Source organism: Bos grunniens, chromosome 21, assembly GCF_055505025.1.
Source record: "Bos grunniens cultivar Pamir isolate PY7600 chromosome 21, Bosgru_T2T1.0, whole genome shotgun sequence".
Classification (NCBI taxonomy): domain Eukaryota; kingdom Metazoa; phylum Chordata; class Mammalia; order Artiodactyla; family Bovidae; genus Bos; species Bos grunniens.
Window position 1 is genome coordinate 50936780 of NC_141185.1, and position 21515 is coordinate 50958294.

General features: G+C 46.8%; 2 protein-coding genes across 3 annotated transcripts; one reads left to right on the forward strand and one right to left on the reverse strand.

Moving 5' to 3' along the window:
* Nucleotides 1-482: 482 nt before the first annotated feature.
* Nucleotides 483-11401, reverse strand: MRPS11 (mitochondrial ribosomal protein S11). Its single transcript, XM_086364672.1, has 6 exons — nucleotides 11273-11401; nucleotides 11017-11142; nucleotides 5339-5437; nucleotides 3095-3224; nucleotides 1560-1625; nucleotides 483-879 (listed from the first exon to the last, which is right to left on the reverse strand). Exons 1-6 carry the CDS (start codon nucleotides 11335-11337, stop codon nucleotides 772-774), a joined length of 594 nt encoding a protein of 197 aa, XP_086220798.1. The 5' UTR covers nucleotides 11338-11401; the 3' UTR covers nucleotides 483-771.
* Nucleotides 11402-11461: 60 nt separating this feature from the next.
* Nucleotides 11462-20749, forward strand: MRPL46 (mitochondrial ribosomal protein L46). Of its 2 annotated transcripts, none has more exons than XM_086364671.1 (4): nucleotides 11462-11707; nucleotides 12978-13199; nucleotides 14171-14344; nucleotides 20355-20749. In XM_086364671.1, exons 2-4 carry the CDS (start codon nucleotides 13013-13015, stop codon nucleotides 20603-20605), a joined length of 612 nt encoding a protein of 203 aa, XP_086220797.1. In that variant the 5' UTR covers nucleotides 11462-11707; nucleotides 12978-13012; the 3' UTR covers nucleotides 20606-20749. The 2 variants fall into 2 exon arrangements, with proteins under 2 accessions (XP_086220797.1, XP_086220796.1); XM_086364670.1 differs by having other exon boundaries at nucleotides 13013-13199.
* The last annotated feature ends 766 nt before the right edge of the window (nucleotides 20750-21515 follow it).

The following is a 21515-nucleotide window of genomic DNA, read 5'->3' on the forward strand; positions in this document are numbered from 1 at the left end:
ATACTGTGTTGGTTTCTGCTGTTCAGAAAAGTGAATTGCCTATATATATTCCCTCTTTTATTGGATCTCCTTCCCATTTAGGTAACCACAGACCATTTAGCAGAGGTGATGGTTCACGCTTAAAACCCGATCCCAGGGCAATTCTCTTGTATTGTTAGGGCTAACTTTAGATGTTTCCATTAACAGTGAAACCTACTATTAGAATACTCCAGAGGTAGGGGGCAAAAACCTCTCAATTTGGGGTCAAATTACAAGTTAATAAGCAAAGTTGCTAAAGAGCTCTGAAACCTTGGTTTAGGGGCTAAAGAGGAAATACTTGAAGCCAAGGGGGACGGTGTCTGGTGCTCAGTTGCCCATATTTACATCTGACTCCTTCCACTGAGGGTCTCACCTCAATTCACAGTCTTGTTTTCAGGAACTGCAGGGAGGTTTAGGTCTGCAATGCTGGAAGCAAAAAAATTAACCAAAAACTCACAAATTACTACAGATGGTGGAAATAATTTTATTTTTTCAGAAGAGAAACAGCATTTACTGCTGGGAGTCTGGGTCAAGCTGTCCTTTAACTCCCCTTGTGTCCAAGAGAGGCACGGCCTCACTTCTAGCCACGCCGCTTTCCAGTCAGAGGAACAAGCAGAGGCCCCCGAGTCAGGAGGTGAAGCTCTCCCTTACTGTCTCAGGGTCTCAATGAGCCCTGCCTGGAGAGGCTGGACAGTGCATTTTCCACGAGGCCCAGCTGGAGGCAGATGGTGTCAGGTGTAGGCTTCCTGGCCCTCACAGCCTTCGCGCCTTCCTGGGGCGGCAGCCGTTGTGTGGGATGGGGGTGTTGTCTGTGATTGAGATCACTTCCAGGCCCCCCATGGTCAGGCCCTTGATGGCAGACTGGAAGGGGCAGGAGGAACAGGCTGATGGCACGGACCAGAGACGATGCCCCGGTGTCCAGACAGGGCTCGGACAGGGATGAGGGGTTGCGCCCGCAATCCAATCCCCTCCTCCCAACCCCTCCCCCAGGCCCTCAGCGCTGCCCACGTCGGGTCCCACCTGCCACGCCCCACCCTGCCCTTTACAACTTAAAGACAAAGACTACTGTAAACCTCAACACGTCTTAAGCATTGCTTTTGTAGTTCCCTCTGCCTGGAATGAGTCCCTCACCCCCAAACTCATAAACACACCTGGCTAGTCCCTTGTCATTCTTGAGAAATCAGTAGAAATGTCACCTCTATGGGGATCATATGTGATCACTTTGGTGATCACACCCAAGGGGCTCCCAGCACCCGGGGCACAAGCTTCCCTGCTGCACCCATGAGTCTGTCCCGAGGGACTCATTTGTGACAGGCCCCAGGGAACCCCTTCCTGTCCCCAGCAGGCACTCAGTAAGCGTCTGGGAAACTGAAACTACGTGATCAGGGCTGGCCTGGAGAGGTTCAGTGGATCAGAAGCAACGGAGACAAACTTCAAGCCATCAGGGAAGTCCAGTCCCTCCTCTGCCCCTACCCCTACTTCTCTCACTAACTGAAGGACGAAGCGCACAGGCTGGACTGTGAAGAAGCGAGGTCACTTACCAAGCGCCCGGGCCCCAGGCCTTTGACCACAACTCGGACGTGGGTCACGCCTTTCCCTGTAGCTTTCTGGCGAGGAGCAGCAAGTGGTTAGTGCTCCTGGGAAAGAACTGCAACAACCCCAGCCCTTGCTACCACCCACTGGAGTGACAGGGTTATGAGCTCCAGGGGACAGGCACCCACACAGGCAAACAGGAGAGGACAGGGAAGGAAGCAGAGGGCTGACGGCTACGGTGCAGGACAGACTAGTGCAGTCAGCTGGGGGCCCTTTCCGCCCGGGACGGCACTGCCACCTAGTGGATACTTCAAAATATTGCTCAGATTGTTCTCTGGATAAATGCAGAATTTCAGACCATAATAATCCCTGGACTCCTGGCTGAGCCTCAGTACCCTCTTAGAGCGTATTTTTTGACCATTTTAAATCTTTCATTACAGTTGAAAGCTTTCTTTCTTGATTATAAAGGCGGTTTATTACAGAAAGTCTGGAAAACTCACAGAAGTCACTCAACCCACCATGCGGAAGCCACCGTTAGTTAACACTGACATTATTTTCTAAGTGTATATAACGTGTTCATTTAGTGGCCGTTGGTGGCATTTTGATGGTCACTAATACAGTGCTGTCAGTATTTCGGGGCATGGAGCTTCATTCGAGGGTCAGGGTCTCCTTCAGGGGACACGCTGGGTTTGGCAGTGTGAACCTTTGTGGAGCCTGTGTCGCAGCAGCCAGTGTACAGACTCTGGGCCCAGACCTGGGCGGTTAGTTCAGGGAACCTGACCGGCTGCACGGCTCTGAGCAAGCGACACACTCTGAATCCCAACTGACTCTTAAAAACGTGGGTAATACTGAGGGTCTTCGAGGATTCAAGATAATGAACATAAAGTATCTGGTGTGTAGTAGATATGCTCTGCCCTGCTCAGTTGTGTCCGACTCTGTGCTACCGCACGGACTGTAGCCCGCCAGGCTCCTCTGTCCATGGGATTTCCCAGGCAAGAATACTGGAGTGGGTAGCCATGCCCTTCTCCAGGGCATCTTCCCCACCGAGGGACTGAACTCGTATCTCCTGAGTCTCCTGCATTTGCAGGTGGATTCTTTACTGCTGAGCCATAAGGGAAGCTTGCATAGTAGATACTCCATAAATACATACTAACAGCAGCACACTGCCAATTTGCTTCTAGAAAGATCTGCAGCAGTTCATGCTCAGTCTAGTACTGCAGAAGCGTCCTCACCACACCACACCTTCTCCAGGTGGACTCTCACCACAACCCCACCCCACCCAGCCCTCTGGTCTTTAAATCCAGGAGGCCTTTTGAGACTTCAGCACCTGGCCCCTGCTCCTTCTAGCTACCCTCACGTTAGGGGACCCGACACGAGTTGGCAAACTCGTGCTTCTAAGGGCTAGTGCAAGGACAATCCTCCTCCCGGTGATCAGCCGTGCAGAAAGCGGAGCCCAGCACAGAGGGAGCCGGAAAGAACACGCACGCACGCGCGCGCACACACACACACACACACACACACACACACACACACAGACACCTACCGCCGCGGCAGCTATGCCTGCTGTCTGTGCTGCGATGCCCGTGCCCTTCTTGGCATTCCGAAACCCCTCTGTGCCACAGGAGGCGCGGGCAAGGGGCTGGTGAGCGGCCGAGACCACGTGGATCTGTGTGCTGGGGACGGAGGGAAGGTGTACAGAATATGATGTCTGTTCAGGGGAGTGAGAGAGCACCAACCTATGCCCAGACAAGCCCCAGTGAGGCAAGGAAAACACCATTTAGCTGCTTCCACCCTGAGGTTATCAGATTTTGAACTCTGGTAGGAGGCGTCAGAAAACGTCAGAATCAACCCCTAAACCTCTGAAAACTGACAAGTCGCAAACTCTACAAGAAGCTATTATACATGGAAAGTCTGTGTCCCCCTACCTAGATTCATGCTGAAATTCGAACCCCTAATGTGATGGCTCTGGGAGGTGGGGCCTTTGGGAGGCGATGAGGTCATAAGGGTGGAGCCCTTGCGAGTATCAATGGCCTGTCAGAGGGACCCCAGAGGCCTCAGCAGTCTCTTCCACCATGTGAGGACATGAGGAGAAGCTAGCCACCTGCAGCATGGAAGAGCTCTTGCTAGAACCTGACCCTGCTGTCATGCTGATCTCTGACCTGTGGCCTCCAGACTGTGGAAATAAACGTCTGCTGTTTCAGCCACCCAGTCTGGTACTTTGTTGTAGCAGCCTGAGCTGCTACACCAAGGCCATGATCTGAGGGCGCTGAGTGTCATCCACAGGAGGGGTGGCGTATTTTCCCCCTCACATCTTCCCTGCAGACAGTGTTTAAAGTAGATTCAAAATCTTTTTTGGCATTCTCCAGCCCCCCACCTCCCCAATAAATTGAATTTTCACATCGCGTAATTTTTAATGACTTTTCATCACGTAATTTTTAATGACTTTTCATTGTTAAAGTTTCAAATATACTCAAAAGCGGATACAATAAAGTCTGAACTCCCCTGGGCTCACCATTCAGCTTCAACAATTAGTAACTAATATACAATCTGGTTTCATCTATAAACTTTGTTTCTTCTACTCTCCTCTACTCTCTACTAAGGGATTATTCTGAAGCAAATCTTAGACCCATCATTTCATCTGTATTTCAGTATATATCTCTAAAACATAAGTAGTCTTCAACAAGTTAAATTAAAACTAAGAATAACTTCCATAAATCCCTAGATTTGCTTTCCACTCCCCCCTTAATCACCACCCGGTCTCATGGGCTGAAAAGCCCTCGAGAACTCACAAGCAGGGGAAGTGGAGGGTGGTTATAAGGTGACCTGTTGGAACCAGCCCCGGGCTGGGGCCAGCTGCTGCGGGCCTGGCTACGGCTGCCATTTCCCTCCCACGGCTTCTTGGGTCTTCTACACCAAACAGAAGCACAAGAGGATTGCTTGTCCCCGAGACAACCTCAGCAGAGTTCTACAGAGTAGGCCTCTTTAAAAAAGCAAAGACACAAAGAGAGCTAGCCTAACCGTTACCAGCCTGAGAAGAGAGGGACACCCAGGGGCTCTGACTCTGGGCTTGTAAGATGACAGCTGAAACGCGTCCTACGGCACCTCGCCTGGCGCCTCACCTCTAGCCCTGACCATCCACCGTCTTTTGTACTGTCCTCTAAGTTGCTTCGCAGGCCACTGCTGACCAAATACCAACCCCATCTCTAAGTGCGGGCTGGTCTGTGAGGATGTCACTGATGTCAGCAAGCTTTCCGCTGCCAACACACAGTTGGGAACTTCCCCGGCACCATCTGAAAGCCACACAGAATGCGAATCCTCCAACCTCGCTCAGCCCCACAAAGGCAGAGACCTGGTCCACAGTGGACCAAGGGCAAGTACTTTAAGTTGACCCTTATTTGGAGGTTTCCCTTTGCTTAGTTTGTTAGTAAACCCTATATTCTGAAATAATCTCCCTCATTTATTAATCATCCATCCCCAGTACCAACACTTAACAACTACACTTTCACAGGAAGACCTTCTGGCCCTAAAATATACTCTAGCTCTGGAGCAGAACCAGAAAATACAATTCCCAAGGATAGCAAAGGAATCTTTAACAATATGATACGGGCACCCAGTTCACAGTTCCATTTATTCTGAATCAACTTTATAAAAAGAGAGGAGATTTCCCCAAACAAGAAGGAATACTTGGTGGGGTGCTGTGCACCGGGGCCCATGTGACTTGCTCGCCCCCCTGCAGGGGAAAGAAGCCTCCCCCCCAGCCCTGCCCAGGAGTCCCTTCCGCACTTACTTGTTGTAGGATGCTTTAATATGTGCGATTGGGATCTCCTCGAATTTCTTTCCTGCCCACCTCAGAGAGCTTTCCTGTCCTGGAATTGGAGGGTAAATGCTGCAATTAGAAGAAAAATTTTAGGTAAAGTTGTTCTGATATTTGTTTTTCAATTAAAAAAAACAAAAAAACCCCAAAAAACAACCACGTAGTTGAAAAAAAGCCAAGAGCATAAACAAACTGGTAACAAAAGACAGCCGCCCTCTGCCCGACCTGCTGCTGAGGTTGCTGCCCCCAACACTTCTGGTGCTGCCAGAACACGGCATATGTGAACACCGTCCTCCAGTGGCTGTTTCCCTGAGTTGCTGACTCTGGACACAGCTAATGACTTTCTGCTGGAAAGAGAACTTAATCCATAATCCCCATCCTCCCTTATCTCTTCTGGTATAATCAGATCACTCTTTTCTGTCCTCTATATACTATTCTTTCTGCAATTAAATAAAACATGGGCTTCCCTGTAACTCAGTGGTGAAGAATCTGCCTGCCAATGCAGGAGACACAGGTTTGATCTCTGATCTGAGAGGATCCCACATGTCTCGGGGCAACTAAACCCATGCGCCACAACTATTGAGCCTGTGCTCTAGAGCCCAGGAGCCGCAACTACAGAAGCCTGAACACCCTTGAGCCCGTGCTCCACAACAAGAGAAACCACTGCAACAAGCAGCCTACACACGACACCTAGAGAGTAGCTCCCACTGGCTGCAACGAGAGAAAAGCCTATGTAGCAACAAAGACCCAGTATAGTCAAAAATAAGTAATAAAATAAATAAATAAAATTATTTAAAAAATTAAGTCAAACCTCTATTTCTTGCTGTATCAACCACAGATACCTCGACTATCTTTGTTAAAAACAAAGACAAAATAAACTTACAGTAATACTTATAAAGATCATTGTTGTTTAAAAAAAAAAAATCCAGTATCCCCTAGAGTGGAGGCCTGCACATTTTTTCTGTAAAGGGCCAGAGAGTAAATATTTTAGGCTTTGCTGGCCATGATGCTTCTGTTGCAACTACACAACTTTGCCACTGAGGTGCAGAAACAGCCCAGACAACAGTGAGTTAATAGGTGTGACTATGTTCCAATAAAGTTCTATTTATAAAAATCACTCAACTGGCCACAGGTGGGTGGGTAGGGGCCAACTTGCCAGCCCCTACCAAGACCAGTGGATATCAGGCTGGCTGAATGGCAGGACCATGTGACTCTGATGCTTCCACTCTGCCCTAGATTTCTGGATGGGACCTAAGAATCCATTTCTGAAGTAGCCCAGGTGAGTCAGATGTGAACTCAGGGGTTCACCACACTGGTCCAGACACTGCTGAGTTGAAAACCCCCCTGCCCGCCACCCGCCAGTCTGCTCTGTCCTCTGGCTATCTCTTGCTCAGGACTCTTCATTTTCAGGTCGAGAAACAGTACTGATAGGGGAACAGGGAAGCCAGGCCTTGGGCTAAGGGGCTTTACCTTGGTTCAGAGTTTTGCTCACCACCTGTGTTTTTAAATTCCAGACTCAAGCAAACCTGCTGCTGCACCCTGCCCGCGTGCACAGATCAGATCCGTGTTTGTACCTGCTCAGCCACCTGAACTACGGTGGGCTCTGATCCAGAGAATACTATTATCTGAGCACCATCCTGTCTACTGGCTTTCCTGGAGATATTTAACAAAACAAAACTGTAACACTGTTGGGTATTCAGGAATTACAAGTGTATTCCTTCCTGCTCTGCCTGATCTTAGAGATGATTTAGCATCTCGGCAGGTTGCCAGCTTATCGGCTACATGCTGAGACTGACTGTGAAGGAGGCTCTGTTGTTATTTAGTCAGTCGCTCAGTCGTGTCGGACTCTTTGCGACCCCACGGACTATAGCCTGCCAGGCTCCTCTGTCCTTGAGATTTCCTTGGACAGAGTATGAGGCTCTGAGATGACATTAATGTTTAAAACCTTATAAGTTCCCCATTAATAATTTCTTCTATGGACTTGCAGGTCAAACACTTAAGCCTTCTGAAGTCTGAACATGCCAGCATTGTGCCTTTAATAGGGCAAGATTTTCCAACTAGAAAGGATCCGGAGCTTGAATCATTTAACTGAGGGTGCAGACAAGATCAAGCTTTTAAGCTTCCCACGTCCAGTGAACAAGTGGTTCACCCCAAGGCAGCCCAGGAAAGGGAAAGACAAAGCTTTCTGGTGCTGCTCTGCTGGCTCTTCACACCCATCCTCAAAGCACGTCTGCACACACAGCATGTCTTTCAAATGGCTGACGAGGACTGAAAATAGGAGGCACAGGTGGCCAGAGGAAAATACACAGGAGTGCCTACCGTCCTCTCTCCATGTCATGGTTTCTTGACCTCGGTGCCACTGACATTTTGGGCAGGGGGATTCTTTGGCAGGGGGGCTGTCCTGAGCACTGTGGGTGCTTAACAGCAGCCTGGCCTCTACCTAACTAGGTACTGACCCTTAAGCTGTGACAATCAAAAATGTCTTCAGACGTTGCTACAAGTCTCCTTGGAGACACAGTGGCCCCAGGCTGGGAACTGCTGGTTTACTTTAATGACTTCCAGCATCAAGTGGGCCCTCAGTACAGCTGGCAATCACACAGCGCATCCCCTGCTTAATTGCCCATTCACTGTCCTGGATGGCTAGTTTGTACTTTCTTTTGTCCCCTCAGACCTTCAACTCCTTCCTGCTTCCTTGCTGCCAGCTGATGACCTTCACAAAGAAATAGAAGCAATCAGGTTTTCCTTCAGCTCCCACTGCTGAACAGCTGTGCCCCCAGTCTCTGCCTTGTCTCCCGTGATGACATTCCACCTGCGTGTCTGCCCCTCAAGGACAGCACTCCGGCAACGTTCCTGCTCCATCATCTGCATTCTTCCCCCTCTCCACCGCATCATTCCCATCGGCAAAACATGCAGTCATTTCCCCAGTCTAAAACCAAACAGAAGCCTCTGGATGCCAAAGCCTCCTTGAGCTCCTGCCCGTTTCTCTATCCCCCTTAAAGGACTGACCATACCTGCTGCTTCTTCCTGTCTTCTATTCTCCCTGAACCCACACCATTCAAACCTTAGCCCTTCATACTCCACCAAACGTGCCCTAGTCAAGGTCACCACAAATTCACAGTATTAAGCCCTACGAGCAGTTCTGTTATCAGTCTATGGACTAGTCAATCATATTAGTAGCATGTGATAAAGCTAACCTACTTTTGAATCACAGGAAAAAAAAAGTCTCTCCAGGTTTTTTTTAGTACCTCTCTGGAGGGTCCTTCTTTCTCTTCTGCTGATTCCCCAAATCTCTAAAAGCCAGAGGCTCCAGGGTTCAGTCCTTAGACCTCTCCTTCACTTTACCTTCCCCTTCTCTCTTGATGATCTTGTATCTTATGATTTTAGACATCATCTAGGGAATTCCTTGGTACTCTCATTGCCAGGGGCCCTGAGTTCAATCCCTAATTGGGGAACTAAAATCTTAAAAGCCGTGTGAGAGAAAAAGAAATCATCTATGGATTGTTTTCCAAATGTGTATGTCTACCTCAGATCTGTGACCTGAATTCCATTTCTAATTGCTAATATTGTATCCCCACTTGGATGTTAATTAAACATCTCAAATCTACAATTCAAGCTCCTGCAGTCTTCCCCATCTTCACGACAACTCTATCTTTCTAGTTGTTTAGGCCAAAAATTTTAGAATGTCCCTTCAGTTCTCTCCTTTGCTCATACCTTACATTAACAAATTCTGTTGGTTCCACCTTCTAAGTGCATCTGTCTGACCATTTATACTATCTCTACAGCTGCCACTCTGGTCCCTGCCAGCATCGCTTCTCACTGAGATTATCTCATTAGTCTTCTGATTGCTTAGGAGACTTCTCCCATCTTCCATCCTCGCTCTCCTACAGTTTAATATCAACGCAGTGGCCAAAAGAATCCTTTAAAATGTAAGCATGAGCATGTCAACCCTCCACTTAGAATTCTCCAGTGACTTCCCTTTTCTCTCAGAATAAGGTGAGGTTGTCTCCTCACAATGGCCCACAGGGGACAACAGGATGTAGCCCTGCATGCCTGACGCACCCCTCACCCTCTTCTTCTCACCATTCATTTTTACTTCTCACTCCACTGTGGCTTTCTTGCAGTGGAGTGAGACTTGCTCAGACACTAGACACACTCTTATAATCTGTCATACTTCTTTTTCTTATTTTCTATTTACTGTCCCCTATCCCCTCAAATTTAAGTTTCACCAGAGCGGGGATTTTTGTGTGTTTGGTCACTGATGTGTCCCCAACACCCTGAACAGTATCTGACATTGTTGAGTGACCACAACAGAATCTTCGCTTCAATTCCTTTGGCAGCTCCCCACTGCCCACAGTGGGGAGTGGATAAAAGCCCCACTGTATCTTGTAGTTTTAAACATCATCTGTGTGATGAGTCTTCCAAATGTCTATGTCTGACTCACATCTATCCCTTGAACTTCATCTCTAATAGCCAATATTGTATCTCCACTTGGATGTTAATCAAATATCTCAAACTTAAACATACAAATCCAAGCTCCTACAGATTAATGACAACTCTATCTTTCCAGTTGTTTAAGTGAAGTTGCTCAGTCGTGTCCGATTCTTTGTGACCCCATGGATGGCAGCCTACCAGGCTCCTCTGTCCATAGGATTTTCCAGGCAAGAGCACTGGAGTGGGTTGCCATTTCCTTCTCCAGGGGATATTCCTGACCCAGGGATCGAACCTGGGTCTTCCGCGTTGCAGGCAGACACTTAACCATCTGAGCTACCAGGGAATACCTTCCAGTTGTTTAGGCCAACGGTTTTAGACTGCTTGTTATCTACAGATAAGGCTCTTAGCATTCTGATTCCTTCTCACCCTGCTGGCCTCATCTACCATCTCACACACACACACACACACTTGACTACACAACATTCATACCACGTGCCTTACACAGACTGTTAATTTTGCATAAAATGACCTTTCATCTTTTCCAGCTGAGCTCCCATTCAATTCAGCTCTTAGCATCACATTATTTTCCTGGCACTCTTGTCTGATTTCCTCAGAAGTTAGACACTCATTCTTTCATACTTCAAAGCAACCAGCTCTTACCTCCAGTAAACTACTGATCAGTTAACGGTGAAGACGTGTGCATGTTTGTCTTTCCTGGTTGACTGTGAACTACTTGTGCGAAGGAATGATTGTCTGCATTTGTACCCTCAGAACCAAGCAGGTTCTTAGTAAATGTCTGCTAAATGCATGTGAAGTACAACTAGCACACAGAGGCAGTGTCCCTGGCAGGAAGCAAGATGCCAGTTGCTGGCTGAAGCTGAGTACAAAAACCACCCTGGACCTTAGACCAACTCTAAAAAACGCATAACAACCTTTACCTTACTACCCCTTCCGCCCATTTTGTATCGGAGACTCTGATCCCATGAGGGAAACAAAAGTGGTGATATTTATTATACACCTTCGACATCCACTCATTCATCAAAAGTTCACTGATCCTTACAACCTTTTCCACTATTCTTTCCACTTTAAGAGGAAAAAGCTGAGGCTCTAAGGTTAATCTGCATAAGGTTCCACAGTGACAAAGAGCTGGGAATTCACTGGTGTTCTGACCCTGGAAGGTGGTGCTACTCGCCAGAGGGCTGGACCTAAGTGGCCCTTACCTGAAGCTGCTGCGGCTCGGAGCTGGAGCCGGAGTCTCCGCCTTCTCAACCTCCTCCTTGGCCGCTGCGTCTTGCATCTGTTGGGCGCTCATGTGGATGGTGGGGGCCGGCACTCCGGCCACGACCCTGCGGAGAAAGAAAGCTCGGGGAGGTCCAGACCTAAGCGAGTCCTAACTGGACTCTAGGAGTCCAAGTGGCTCATGGGACACGGGCAGGAGCGCATTGACTGTACGCTCGGAATGAGTAACCATCTTACCTGGTCGTCGGCGGCCAAGCCCATGACCGCAATAGCCAGGACCCAGCGTTTCTTAAAACCTGCATAACTTAAGTTGACCTCAGTCAGCTCCCATCCGCGGCGACCGCGGGACTTAGCTCTTCCCGTCATGCTGCTCCCGCGCTGCCTTGTGGGAACATAGGATTGGCCCAGGACCGCGCCGGGAACCGCGGAGCGTTGTGGGAAGTTTGAAAGATGGCGGCGCCCACAAGGCGCACTGTGTTAGGGCTGGCGAGGTGCTGGCGGCGGTTCGAGAGCCCCTGGAGTCTGGGTTCTCGTAGCTTGACCCTTGCGGCTGCACCGTCGAATAGCGCATCTCCATGGCGCCTGTTGGGTGCGCTGTGCCTGCAGCGGCCACCGCTGGTCTCGAAGCAGTTGACCCCGATGCAGGAAGAGATGGCAGCCCTGCTACAGCAGGTGGGTTGAGGTGCGGGTTGTGGCTTCTAGGTGCATTTGGGGACGCAGTAGAGGTACGCTGGCTTGGGTTTAATCCTGGCCCCACCACTGATTAGCTTGTGTGACTTTGGGCAAGTCACTTCACTTCTCTGAGCTTCGGTATGCTTTCCTGCAAAATGGTACGTACCTTCTGGGTTCCTGCGGTACGTTGTACGCGTTCAGTAAGAGGCACGTCGTTTTCATTGATCTTCTCTGTCGTTACCTTCGGCAGCTCTCTGGAGAGGCTCTTCTTTTTTTCCGACACATAGGGGTGCGATGGTGAAGTAGACGGATTCAGTCCCCATCATAGGTGGTTGACAGTTTGGAGAGGAAAATGGCTTTGTCATGTGATGAGCGTAAAGAAAAGGCAAAGGGCACATCCGTAAGATGTCTGTGATAGAGTCTGTTTATGTGAGGGGCAGGTGAAGAAACATGGACAAAAACGGTGTATTGGCAACGAAGGTCCTAAATCCCCACAGGTAGTGATTAAAGATACTATGTCTACCTAGAACCTGAGGCGTTTTTGTCTTAGCTACTGAGAGATACAAGCTTCCTTTCTGTGCCTTTTATTTGGCTTGTTAACTTACTCTGCAAACGTTTAAACATCACCTTTTAAACTTTGTGCAGACACTGTGCTAGGTTGTAGGGATGTGGTGGTGAATAAGACAGACATAACCCTGGTTCTTAGAGGGATTCAGTTTGGTGAAGGGGGCTGTCAATCAATAACCAAATAACCACATGGTTATGGAATTGCAGTCTCTGGTGAGTGTAATAAAGGAAAACACAGGGTACTGTAATACTGTTTAACAGGGATGTTAATTTGATTTTAATGGAAGGTGTTAAGGAATATCTTTTAAAATAAGTGATATTTAAATTGAGATCTGAAGGATGAGTAGGAATCTCCCAGGAGAGCATGAGGGAAAACATTCTAGAAAGAAGGAATAGCATCTGTAAAATGCCTGAGGCAGGATAGTCCATGGAGAGTGAGATTCTGGGCAGAGACTGGCATGACTGGAGGGTGGTGAGTGGGCAGGCACTGCCAGTCCTAGTCCTCTCTTGGTTGTGGCAGTCTTGATGTTTGAACGCATTTTAATATTTCAGGAAATGCAGCTCAAGCCCACAGGGCAGTTTTCCTCTGTTTTCTTTGTGGTGTTCTGATCATGTGTCTGGTTATGTTGGGGGTAAACTTCTGAATCTGTCAAGTGCACTGTAACTGTGTTTTATTGTTTTTCTTTTCTTTTAATTTTCCCAGTTTGGGGTAGATTTTTGCTCTTTTAATTTTCCCAGATGGAGATAGAGAGAAGCCTGTATTCAGACCATGAACTTCGTGCCTTGGATGAAGCTGAGCAACTGGAAAAGAAAAAAAGTGACCTTTATGAAGAAAAAGACGAGAAGAATATATTGCTGGTGCAGGACTTGGAAGACATGTGGGAGCAGAAATTCCTGCAGTTCAAACCTGGAGCTCGAATAACAGGTTTGTGGTCTCTTCAGGCCAGTTAGAGGTAGGAGAGTGGATATTCTGATTTGCAAATAAAGAATAATTGCTTATTCTCTGCTTTGTGTTTTAAATAATAATTTCAAATGATAAAACTTTTTAACATGGGAGAACAATTCTTTTCACAGTTCTTCACATCCATCCTAATATAATATTTTAAAAGTCTGTGTTATTTTTGAGTAGGATGTATGGTTATTGAGGGACCTCTCCAGGTGGCTCGGTGGTAAAGAATCTGCTTGCCAGTGCAGGAGCTGCAGGAGAGGTGGGTTTGATCCCTGGGTTCAGAAGATCCCCTGGAGAAGAAAATGGCAACCCACTTCAGTATTCCTGCCTGGAAAACTCCTTGGACAGAAGAGCCTGGTGGCCTACAGTCCTTGGGGTGGCCTAGAGTCAGACACGACTGAGTGACTGAGTACACATGGGTGTTGGGACAGCTGGGTCTCAGTTAAGCCTCAGGAATGTTATCTGGATTTAACTCCTAGTTTGGGACTGAGAGTAGGGGAAGTTAAGCCTTTCCCACTCGTTTCCTGTGTTTTATCTGGAATCCCTCCCAAAGCAGGGGGTTAAGTTCTCTTATTCTTGTTTCACAGTGAAAACTGAAGTAGAGCCTGGTTAAGTCAGTAATAGTGTCAAAACCAAAGAATTAGTAGTGTCTGGGAATTGCTTCTTTTCCAAAGGCTCAAAGGTATTTTGTGTTCTGCTCTTCAAAGGAGGAGTGCAGCTTTGGGTTTCTTCTTGTTAAATTTTAGTTTCCTCAAGATTATGGGACTCTATCCTGAGAGAGGTCAGAGTTAGAGAGATGTGGTCAGGGTTCTAATTTGATTATAAGTTCTTTGAGGGCAAAGATTGTGGCCCTGCCTTAAAGGAGGATCCTAAAGCCCTAATCTTCTTGGTTCTGGCAGAACATGCTCCTCCTGTCTCCTGTGACCCTCCCCATCTCTTCTATACAGACGCTGACGTAAAGAATGACCGAAGCTCACTGCACCGGAAGCTTGACAGGAACCTTATTCTACTGGTCAAAGACAAGCTTGGAGACCAAGATGTTTGGATGCTGCCCCAGGCCGAGTGGCAACCCGGGGAGACCCTCCGCCAAACAGCTGAACGAACCCTGGCCACACTCTCAGGTGAGCCCTCTGCCTCACTGCTAAATCCCGCAAGACACACTCCAGACTCAGCCTCAGGATTTGCAGGCTGACTGTGGGCCTGGCTTTTAATAGTAGGCTAGTGGAAACTTGGGCTTCCCAGGTGGCTTTGCGATAAAGACTCTGCCTGTAATTCAGGAGACCTGGGCTTCGATTACTGGGTTGGGAAGATCCCTTGGAGAAGGGAATGGCAACCCACTCCAGTATTCTTGCCTGAAGAATCCCATGGACAGAGGAGCCTACCTGAAGGATGGAGAGTTTCAGCCTCTGCTCACTAAAGCTGTCTTCCCAAGAAAGTACAAAACATTCACCTCTCAGTTTCCAGTTTTGCATTCTTTAAAATTTTTCAATCTATAAAAATAGGTGATTGTAGTACTTTTTCTGGCTTAAGTGGCCCCGATCTTCTTTGGGGCCCAGTATCATAAAATATTTTGTCATCATAGCTATGAGAGATCCTGTTGCTTTAATAGGTTCTACTCGCCTTCCCTTCAGTGGCATTTCTGCCCTTCCACTCGGAGCACCAGTGAAGCTATTTGTTCCAGCGGGGTCTGGTGATCAACACTTACAGTAAAATGTGCTTCAGTTTTTATGGCACTCAAAGTGTCATTTCTCATTGTTCGTGATTTCCTGTCACAAAATTGATTAGGATTAGTTATATGGTTTTCTCCTTTCCTACATTTTTGATTCTTATAATTATGGATTCTTGAGGAAGTGGATTTTGTGTGTGTGTGCCTCCACATAGTGTGAATCTTTTCCTGATCTGTTTTACACAGTCACTCCTTTCCCCTCGCCCCTATTAAGGCAGCGTTTTTGTGCTAAGGATTTAGAGGACGTGGAATTTCTTTAATTCTGTCACATCTAGAGCATGGTCTGTCGTACTCAGTTCTCTCCTCATCTCATAGTTCAGATCCTAAACAAGTGTTGCAGAACCTGATTTTAGGGGACCCACTGCCTTCTCAAATTGACTTTGAATTTTGGGTGTCTCACTGAAAAATGAGATTTTTCATTCCTTGGCCATCTGGTATCATTTTGAGGAAGATCCCTTGGTTGGTAATTATCTTTTACTCCATATTGCTCAGCATTTGACAATATGGGTTGTCCCTAACAGACCTGTGATTTAGATTCTGTCCCAGGGCCCAGCACAGAGAAAGCCAACCAAGAAACGCCCAGACTTTCTCTGAAAGAGGTTCATTTGCTTAACGTAAAGCATCAGCGTGGGGGACAGTTCACACATCTAGGGGCCTGCAGAAACACGCTTCGGGGACAGAGGTTGAAGGTGCTATCCCTGTGCTGTTCCTTGCCCCGTGGAGGTTTTAAAATGTAGTCCATTCAGAACTGATGCTCCTGCCAGCCTCAGCCTGCTTCTCTTTTTGTCCCTGTGGCCTTGCTTGTTGGCAGCACCACTTGACGCATTCACCCAACTAGACACCTCAGAGTTATCTGTGACCTCATTCCGGCATCCGCTAAGTTCCTGAGTTCTACCTGGTCTGTTCTAAATAGTCCCGTCTTTGTGCCTGCAGCTCTTCAGGGAGTCGTTTCACTTCCCACTAGATCAGGGTTTCTGAGCCTTGCCTTGGCACTCTGGAAATTTGGGGCAGGATCATTCTTTGTGGGGGCTTCTGTGGTTCTGTCTAGGTTATTTACTGCAACATCTCTGGCCTCTATCTGCTTGATTGTAGTAACATCACTTTGGTTGTCCCTAGTGTAACAACCAAAAATGACTGAATACTGCTGGAAATTACCTGGGGTGTGGATCTCTGGTTGAGAGCCGCCACCCTGGAGTACTGAGGCAGACACCACACAAGCCCCGTTCTTGCTTCTGTGTTGTCGTTTTCAGTGCCGCCAGAACAAGCCTTCTTAAACACAAATACCTTGTCACTTCTCTGCTCGAAATCTTAAAAGGTTTCCCATAAAAGCAGAATTCTGAGCACGGCCTACGCATACTTTTTGCTCTGGTCCCAAGCTCATCAGTCTTCCGTCTTGCTGCTCATTCATGTATGTTCTAAGTTCAAACCTAGCAAGGCTTTTGAATAATGTGGTATTTCTTGTGTCCCGGCTTTGGGGCCTGCCTGTCCAAGACAAAGCTTTGGTTCTACCTAGTCTGACTGCTCGGTTTTAAAAACTCAGCTCGTCCCTTCTGCCTTCCGTGGTGAAAGCTTCTGGGTAGAGAGCTCGACTCCTCCCTCTAGGCTGCTGTAACACTCACAGAGTGCCCTTACTCAGGTTATACAGCAGACACTCTCTCTGTGCCTACTTGTTGCTGGTCACTGTCCAGGCAGTGGTGTCACAGTGATCTACAGGACGCTACCTGGGCCTCCTGGGGGCTTATGTCCTAGGGAAGAAGATGCTCTTCATTCCATTGCTGTTTAATTGTTGATTAACAGACGATTTCTTCTCAGCTAGCATTCTGAAAATACGGATAGGATTTTGTCCTTTCCATCATCCTGGTTCTCAGCAGAGTACCCGGCACAGAGCAGGCACTTGCTGAATGTTTGCTGTTGTTCGTTTGCTAAGTCATGTCTGACTCTTTGCAACTCCATGGACTGCAGTACACCAGGCTTCCCTGTCCTTCACCATCTCCCGGAGTTTGTTCAAACTCATGTCCACTGAGTTGGTGATACCATCCAACCATCTCCCATCCAAATGCTTCCGAGATCAGACGAGATTGGGCGTGTTAGGGTGGTATGGCCGTAGGCCCATCCAACCATCTCATCCTCTGTGGCCTCCTTTTCCTCTTGCCCTCAGTCTTTGCCAGCATCAGGATTTTTTCCAGTGAATCGGCTCTTTGCATCAGGTGACCAAAGTATTGAAGCTTCAGCTTCAGCATCAGTCCTTCCAAAGAATATTCAGGGTTGATTTCCTTTAGGATTGACTGATTTGATCTCCTTGAAGTCCAAGGGACTCTTCAAGAGTCTTCTCCAACACCACAGTTCAAAAGCATCAATTCTTTGGCGCTTAGCCTTCTTTCTGGTCCAGCTCTCACATCCGTCCATGACTACTGGAAAAACCATGGCTTTGACTAGATGGATCTTTGTTGGCAAAGTGATGTCTCTCCTTTTTTATATGCTGTCGAGGTTTGTCATAGCTTTTCTTCCAATGCTGAGTGTTTAATGAGTAAATGATATGGTAGTGTAAGCACACAACTACTGTTCTGGCTCTGCCACCAGCGTGAGTACTGCTAATGAGACATAAGCAGCCTCTGTGTGGCCCCCTTGATCCTGTCCCGCCAGCAGCCTGTATGGCCGCAGGAGAGGGAGTGAGATGGTGGAATGAAATGGGAAAACAGGAGGGCCCTTTGCTACACTCCAGGCTTCCTCAGCCATCACGCAAAAGTTGGTGGCTGGGTTTCTTCCCAGGATCGTTGAGCTCAGATCCTCAGCTTTCTTCTGCTCACTCACAGTGCTCAGTTTCGCCTGCTGGGCACCACATGGAAAGGGGCTCCCCTCCTCTTGGTACCACACTTTCCTCCCTTGAACATTCCTGTTGCCATAACGAAGAGTGAAAAGATATAGTGGTTTCTTATAGGTGCATAGAAAATGAAATAGGTTGATTTATTTCAAATTCATTAAAATCATAAATAATATGAAATAATTAAAATGACAAAGGAAAGCTCGGGCAGCTTATAAGTACAAAAAAGTCAGAGTCTGTTCCTTTCCCTCTGTTTGGCATACTTCCTGGGTATTTCTGCAAGATGGTATTCCTAGAAGTGAAATTCATGGTCAAGGATGGACACATCTAAGATTTTGCTAAGGTACCACCAAAGTGCCCTGCAGAACATACTTTAAAAATTTTTCACTGTCCAGTCAGTAAAAAAAAAGATCTTTAGATTAGCGGTCTCCTTTCTTTTTTGTTAGGTAATGTGTTTATTTGGGTTAGTGGCTACTGGTTAGAGTGGCCATCTCTGCATATTTTTCACGTGGCTATTGGTTCTTCTTTTTTCGTGAACCGCTTATTTAGATTCTTTGCTCATGTTTATAATGAACCATCTTTTTCCCCCTTTCTGATTTAATTTAATCCATTTCCCCAGGTCATAGAACAGTAATATGTATCCATTGACTTAAGTGGAAAATTCAGAAACGTGTAAAGAATCACGCCAGTGTAATTCCACCACCCATAGATCCCCACTGCTGACATTTTATATTGTAGGTGAGCTCACATCATACGTGGATTCCTCATCTAATGCTGATAGTGTTGTTACTGTTTTTAATATTGGCAAAAGCCATTCATTGTATATGGTGAAAACGTATCACAGTGTCTGGTAAATGTAAAACTGTAAGAGTAATAGGTAATTTTCCCGTCTTAGAGGCAACCGCCATGAATAGTTTTTTTGTGTATCCTTTTAGCAATTGCAAGCACATACTTTTTTCATCTGTTCCTTTTTTCCATGAAATGGGCTTAACATGTACTTAAACATGTACATATATGTATATACACATGGTTACGTACCTTCCTTTTCTTATACACAGCTTTTAAGCATATCTCTGTATCAGCAAGTGAAGACATATCTTATACTTTTAACACCAGTGTAATGTTTCATATTTGTATGTACTGCAGTTTGTTTAAGCAGTCTGTCACTTTTATTAAAAAAAAGCTTCAGTGAACATCTGTGTACACTCCTTTGCTCACATGGGCAAATAAATATATTGAGGAGGGTGAAATTCTAGAAGCAGAATTGTTAGATCAAAGGGTTTGTATTATTAAAATTGATATCTCCTGCCAAGTAGAGCAGTTATGCTAATTATATACCACGTACATTTGAGAGAACCCAGTTTGCCTTTATCCTTGACGAGCAGTGTACTGCTCAAAGTTTTTGAACTTAAATAGTAATGGTATGTCTTTGTTGTTTTAGTTTGTATTTATTGAGTTATTAATGAGTTGAGCGTCTTTATGAGTTTATAGTTCATTGATAATTTATCTTCATGGGAACTTGTTGTTCACATGCTTGGTTCGTTTTTCTCTCAGAGTTGTTGGCTTTCTCCTCACTGATTTCTAAGTCCTATTTAACACTTTATCTTAAGATGCTCCTTTGTTCAGTGTGTCGAAAATATTTTTCCTAGTTTGTCATTATGTCTGTGACTTTTTTATGCTTCATTTTTCTATGCAGAAGGATTTTAACTTTTATGTAAATAAATATGCCTATTCTTTTTTGCATTTTGTGTCTTGGTTAGCACTTCCCCTCTCAAAAATGATACAGAAAGTATCCCACATTTTTTTTTTAATAGTACTCTTATGGTTTCTTTTTTCTTTAGTGAAGAATTTTAAAATACAGAAAAACTCAGAAAATATTAAACATCCATGAAACCATCACTCAAAAATGAACAAACCTTTTGTGAAAATTTTAACTTTGTGTTAGATCTTTGATCTGTAGGGTGTCAGTTTGGATATGAGGAGTGAGGTTGTGATCCAGTTTTATTTCTTCGCTAGCCCATTCTCCCGGTTCCATTTAGTAATTGATCCATTATTTCCTTGTCCTTTGAAATGCTGTGTTGGTGTTATTAACCTATTGTTATAGATTGCAGAGATGCTCCATCTGTCTTTGCCTTTTAACTTCGGTTTTCACCTTGCAGCAGTCAAATTGGGACCTTTCCATACTTTCCATGTGATATTCCCTTTAAAAGGGCTGATGAACTTTGCTTTACAGATACAAGTGTCTCAGTCCTTCGTCAACAGCTGGTGACCGGGCTGAGTCTAGAAGCTCAGTGCTCTGACTCCCAGGTAGGGCTGTTTAGGTTGCCTTGTGGACTTCAGTCTGAGAGCAGTAGCTTGGCATGAGGAATGCACCCAGAGAATCTGGAACCCACGGGCCAGGAGCTTTTGGCTTGAAAGGAGATGAGGGTCTTCAGGACCGACCCTAGTCCTCATCCTCGGGACGGCGTTCCCCTCAGGCCAGAAGCAGCTCTCACAGAGACCCCCCAATGCTTTCAGGCACTAGGGTAAACAGGTGGGTGTGTCCTCATCTTCTACTTCTGTTCCCCGCTCCCCTCCTCCTCAGAAAACAACCTGGAAGCCAAGTTCCTGGGAAATGCGCCCTGCGGCCATTACAAGTTCAAGTTCCCCCAGGCAGTGCGGGCGGAGGGCAGCCTCGGGGCCAAGATCTTCTTCTTCAAAGCCCTGCTGCTAACCGGAGACTTTTCCCCGGCCGTGGAGAAGGGCCGTCACGTGTGGGCCAGCAAGGAGGAACTGGGTGACTATTTGAAGCCAAAATACCTGGCCCAGGTTAGGAGGTTTCTCTTGGACCTCTGACGAACCTCTGATGGACTGAGCTGCCTGTGGACAGTGCTTGGACAGGTCTGCGGTTGGGCCTCAAGGACGTGGTGTGGTGTTCCCATCTCTACGGGAATATCAAGCGGCAAACTAAGTTCTGAGAAATAAATGGGTTTACCATTGTGTGGGTCTCAGTTGATTTATCCTTTGAGGACTGTTGTCTTCTCCTTGTGAAGAGAGAGCCATCTCTTAGGGTGTTTTATCCTTTTTCTCCCGAGCTCGTGATTAAGTAGTATTGCATTGCTTCGTAGTGAATCAGCTGGCTTCGTGCGCCCAGGAAGAAAGAGCAGAAGGAAGTGAATCAACTTTCTAAAAACCTTGAGCTTCTGTGAAAGCCTCTAGGTCCAAGAAAAAAAAAACAACACCTCGTGCTCTGTAGTTTCTTAGTCATTTTCTGTTTTGTATTTCTCTTCCTACTTGATATGAAAATGTATCAATTTAGCCGAGGAAACGATTCCTTCCTTGTTTTCTGTTTGCTTTGCTTCCTTCCCCCTCCCCTCCCTTCCTTCCTCTTTTCATTTTTTTTTTTAACGGCATTTTCTATTTAAGCAATAGAATTGCTGCTTATATATTTTGAAACAGTCATGTGAAGTGAGCAGGGTCAGCCTGTTACCTGCCATCTTGGGGGTGGGAGTCCTGGTCAGGTGTGACTGGCTGAGAGTTGCTGCAGGTCACTGATGGTGCAGGAGGAGACTGCCTATCCCCTGCCTCTTGGCTGGGGCTCTGGACCCCTCGCCATGTTGCCTGGGTCCCCACTGGGCCTGGTGCCTGGCACATGGAGGGCACTCAGTGAACATTTGCTAAATGAGAGGAGGGGAGGGAGGGTCTTAAGCGTGCTTGTTTCTGCCCAGAATAGTGGTCCCAGGAACAAGACTGCAGTCCTGGATCC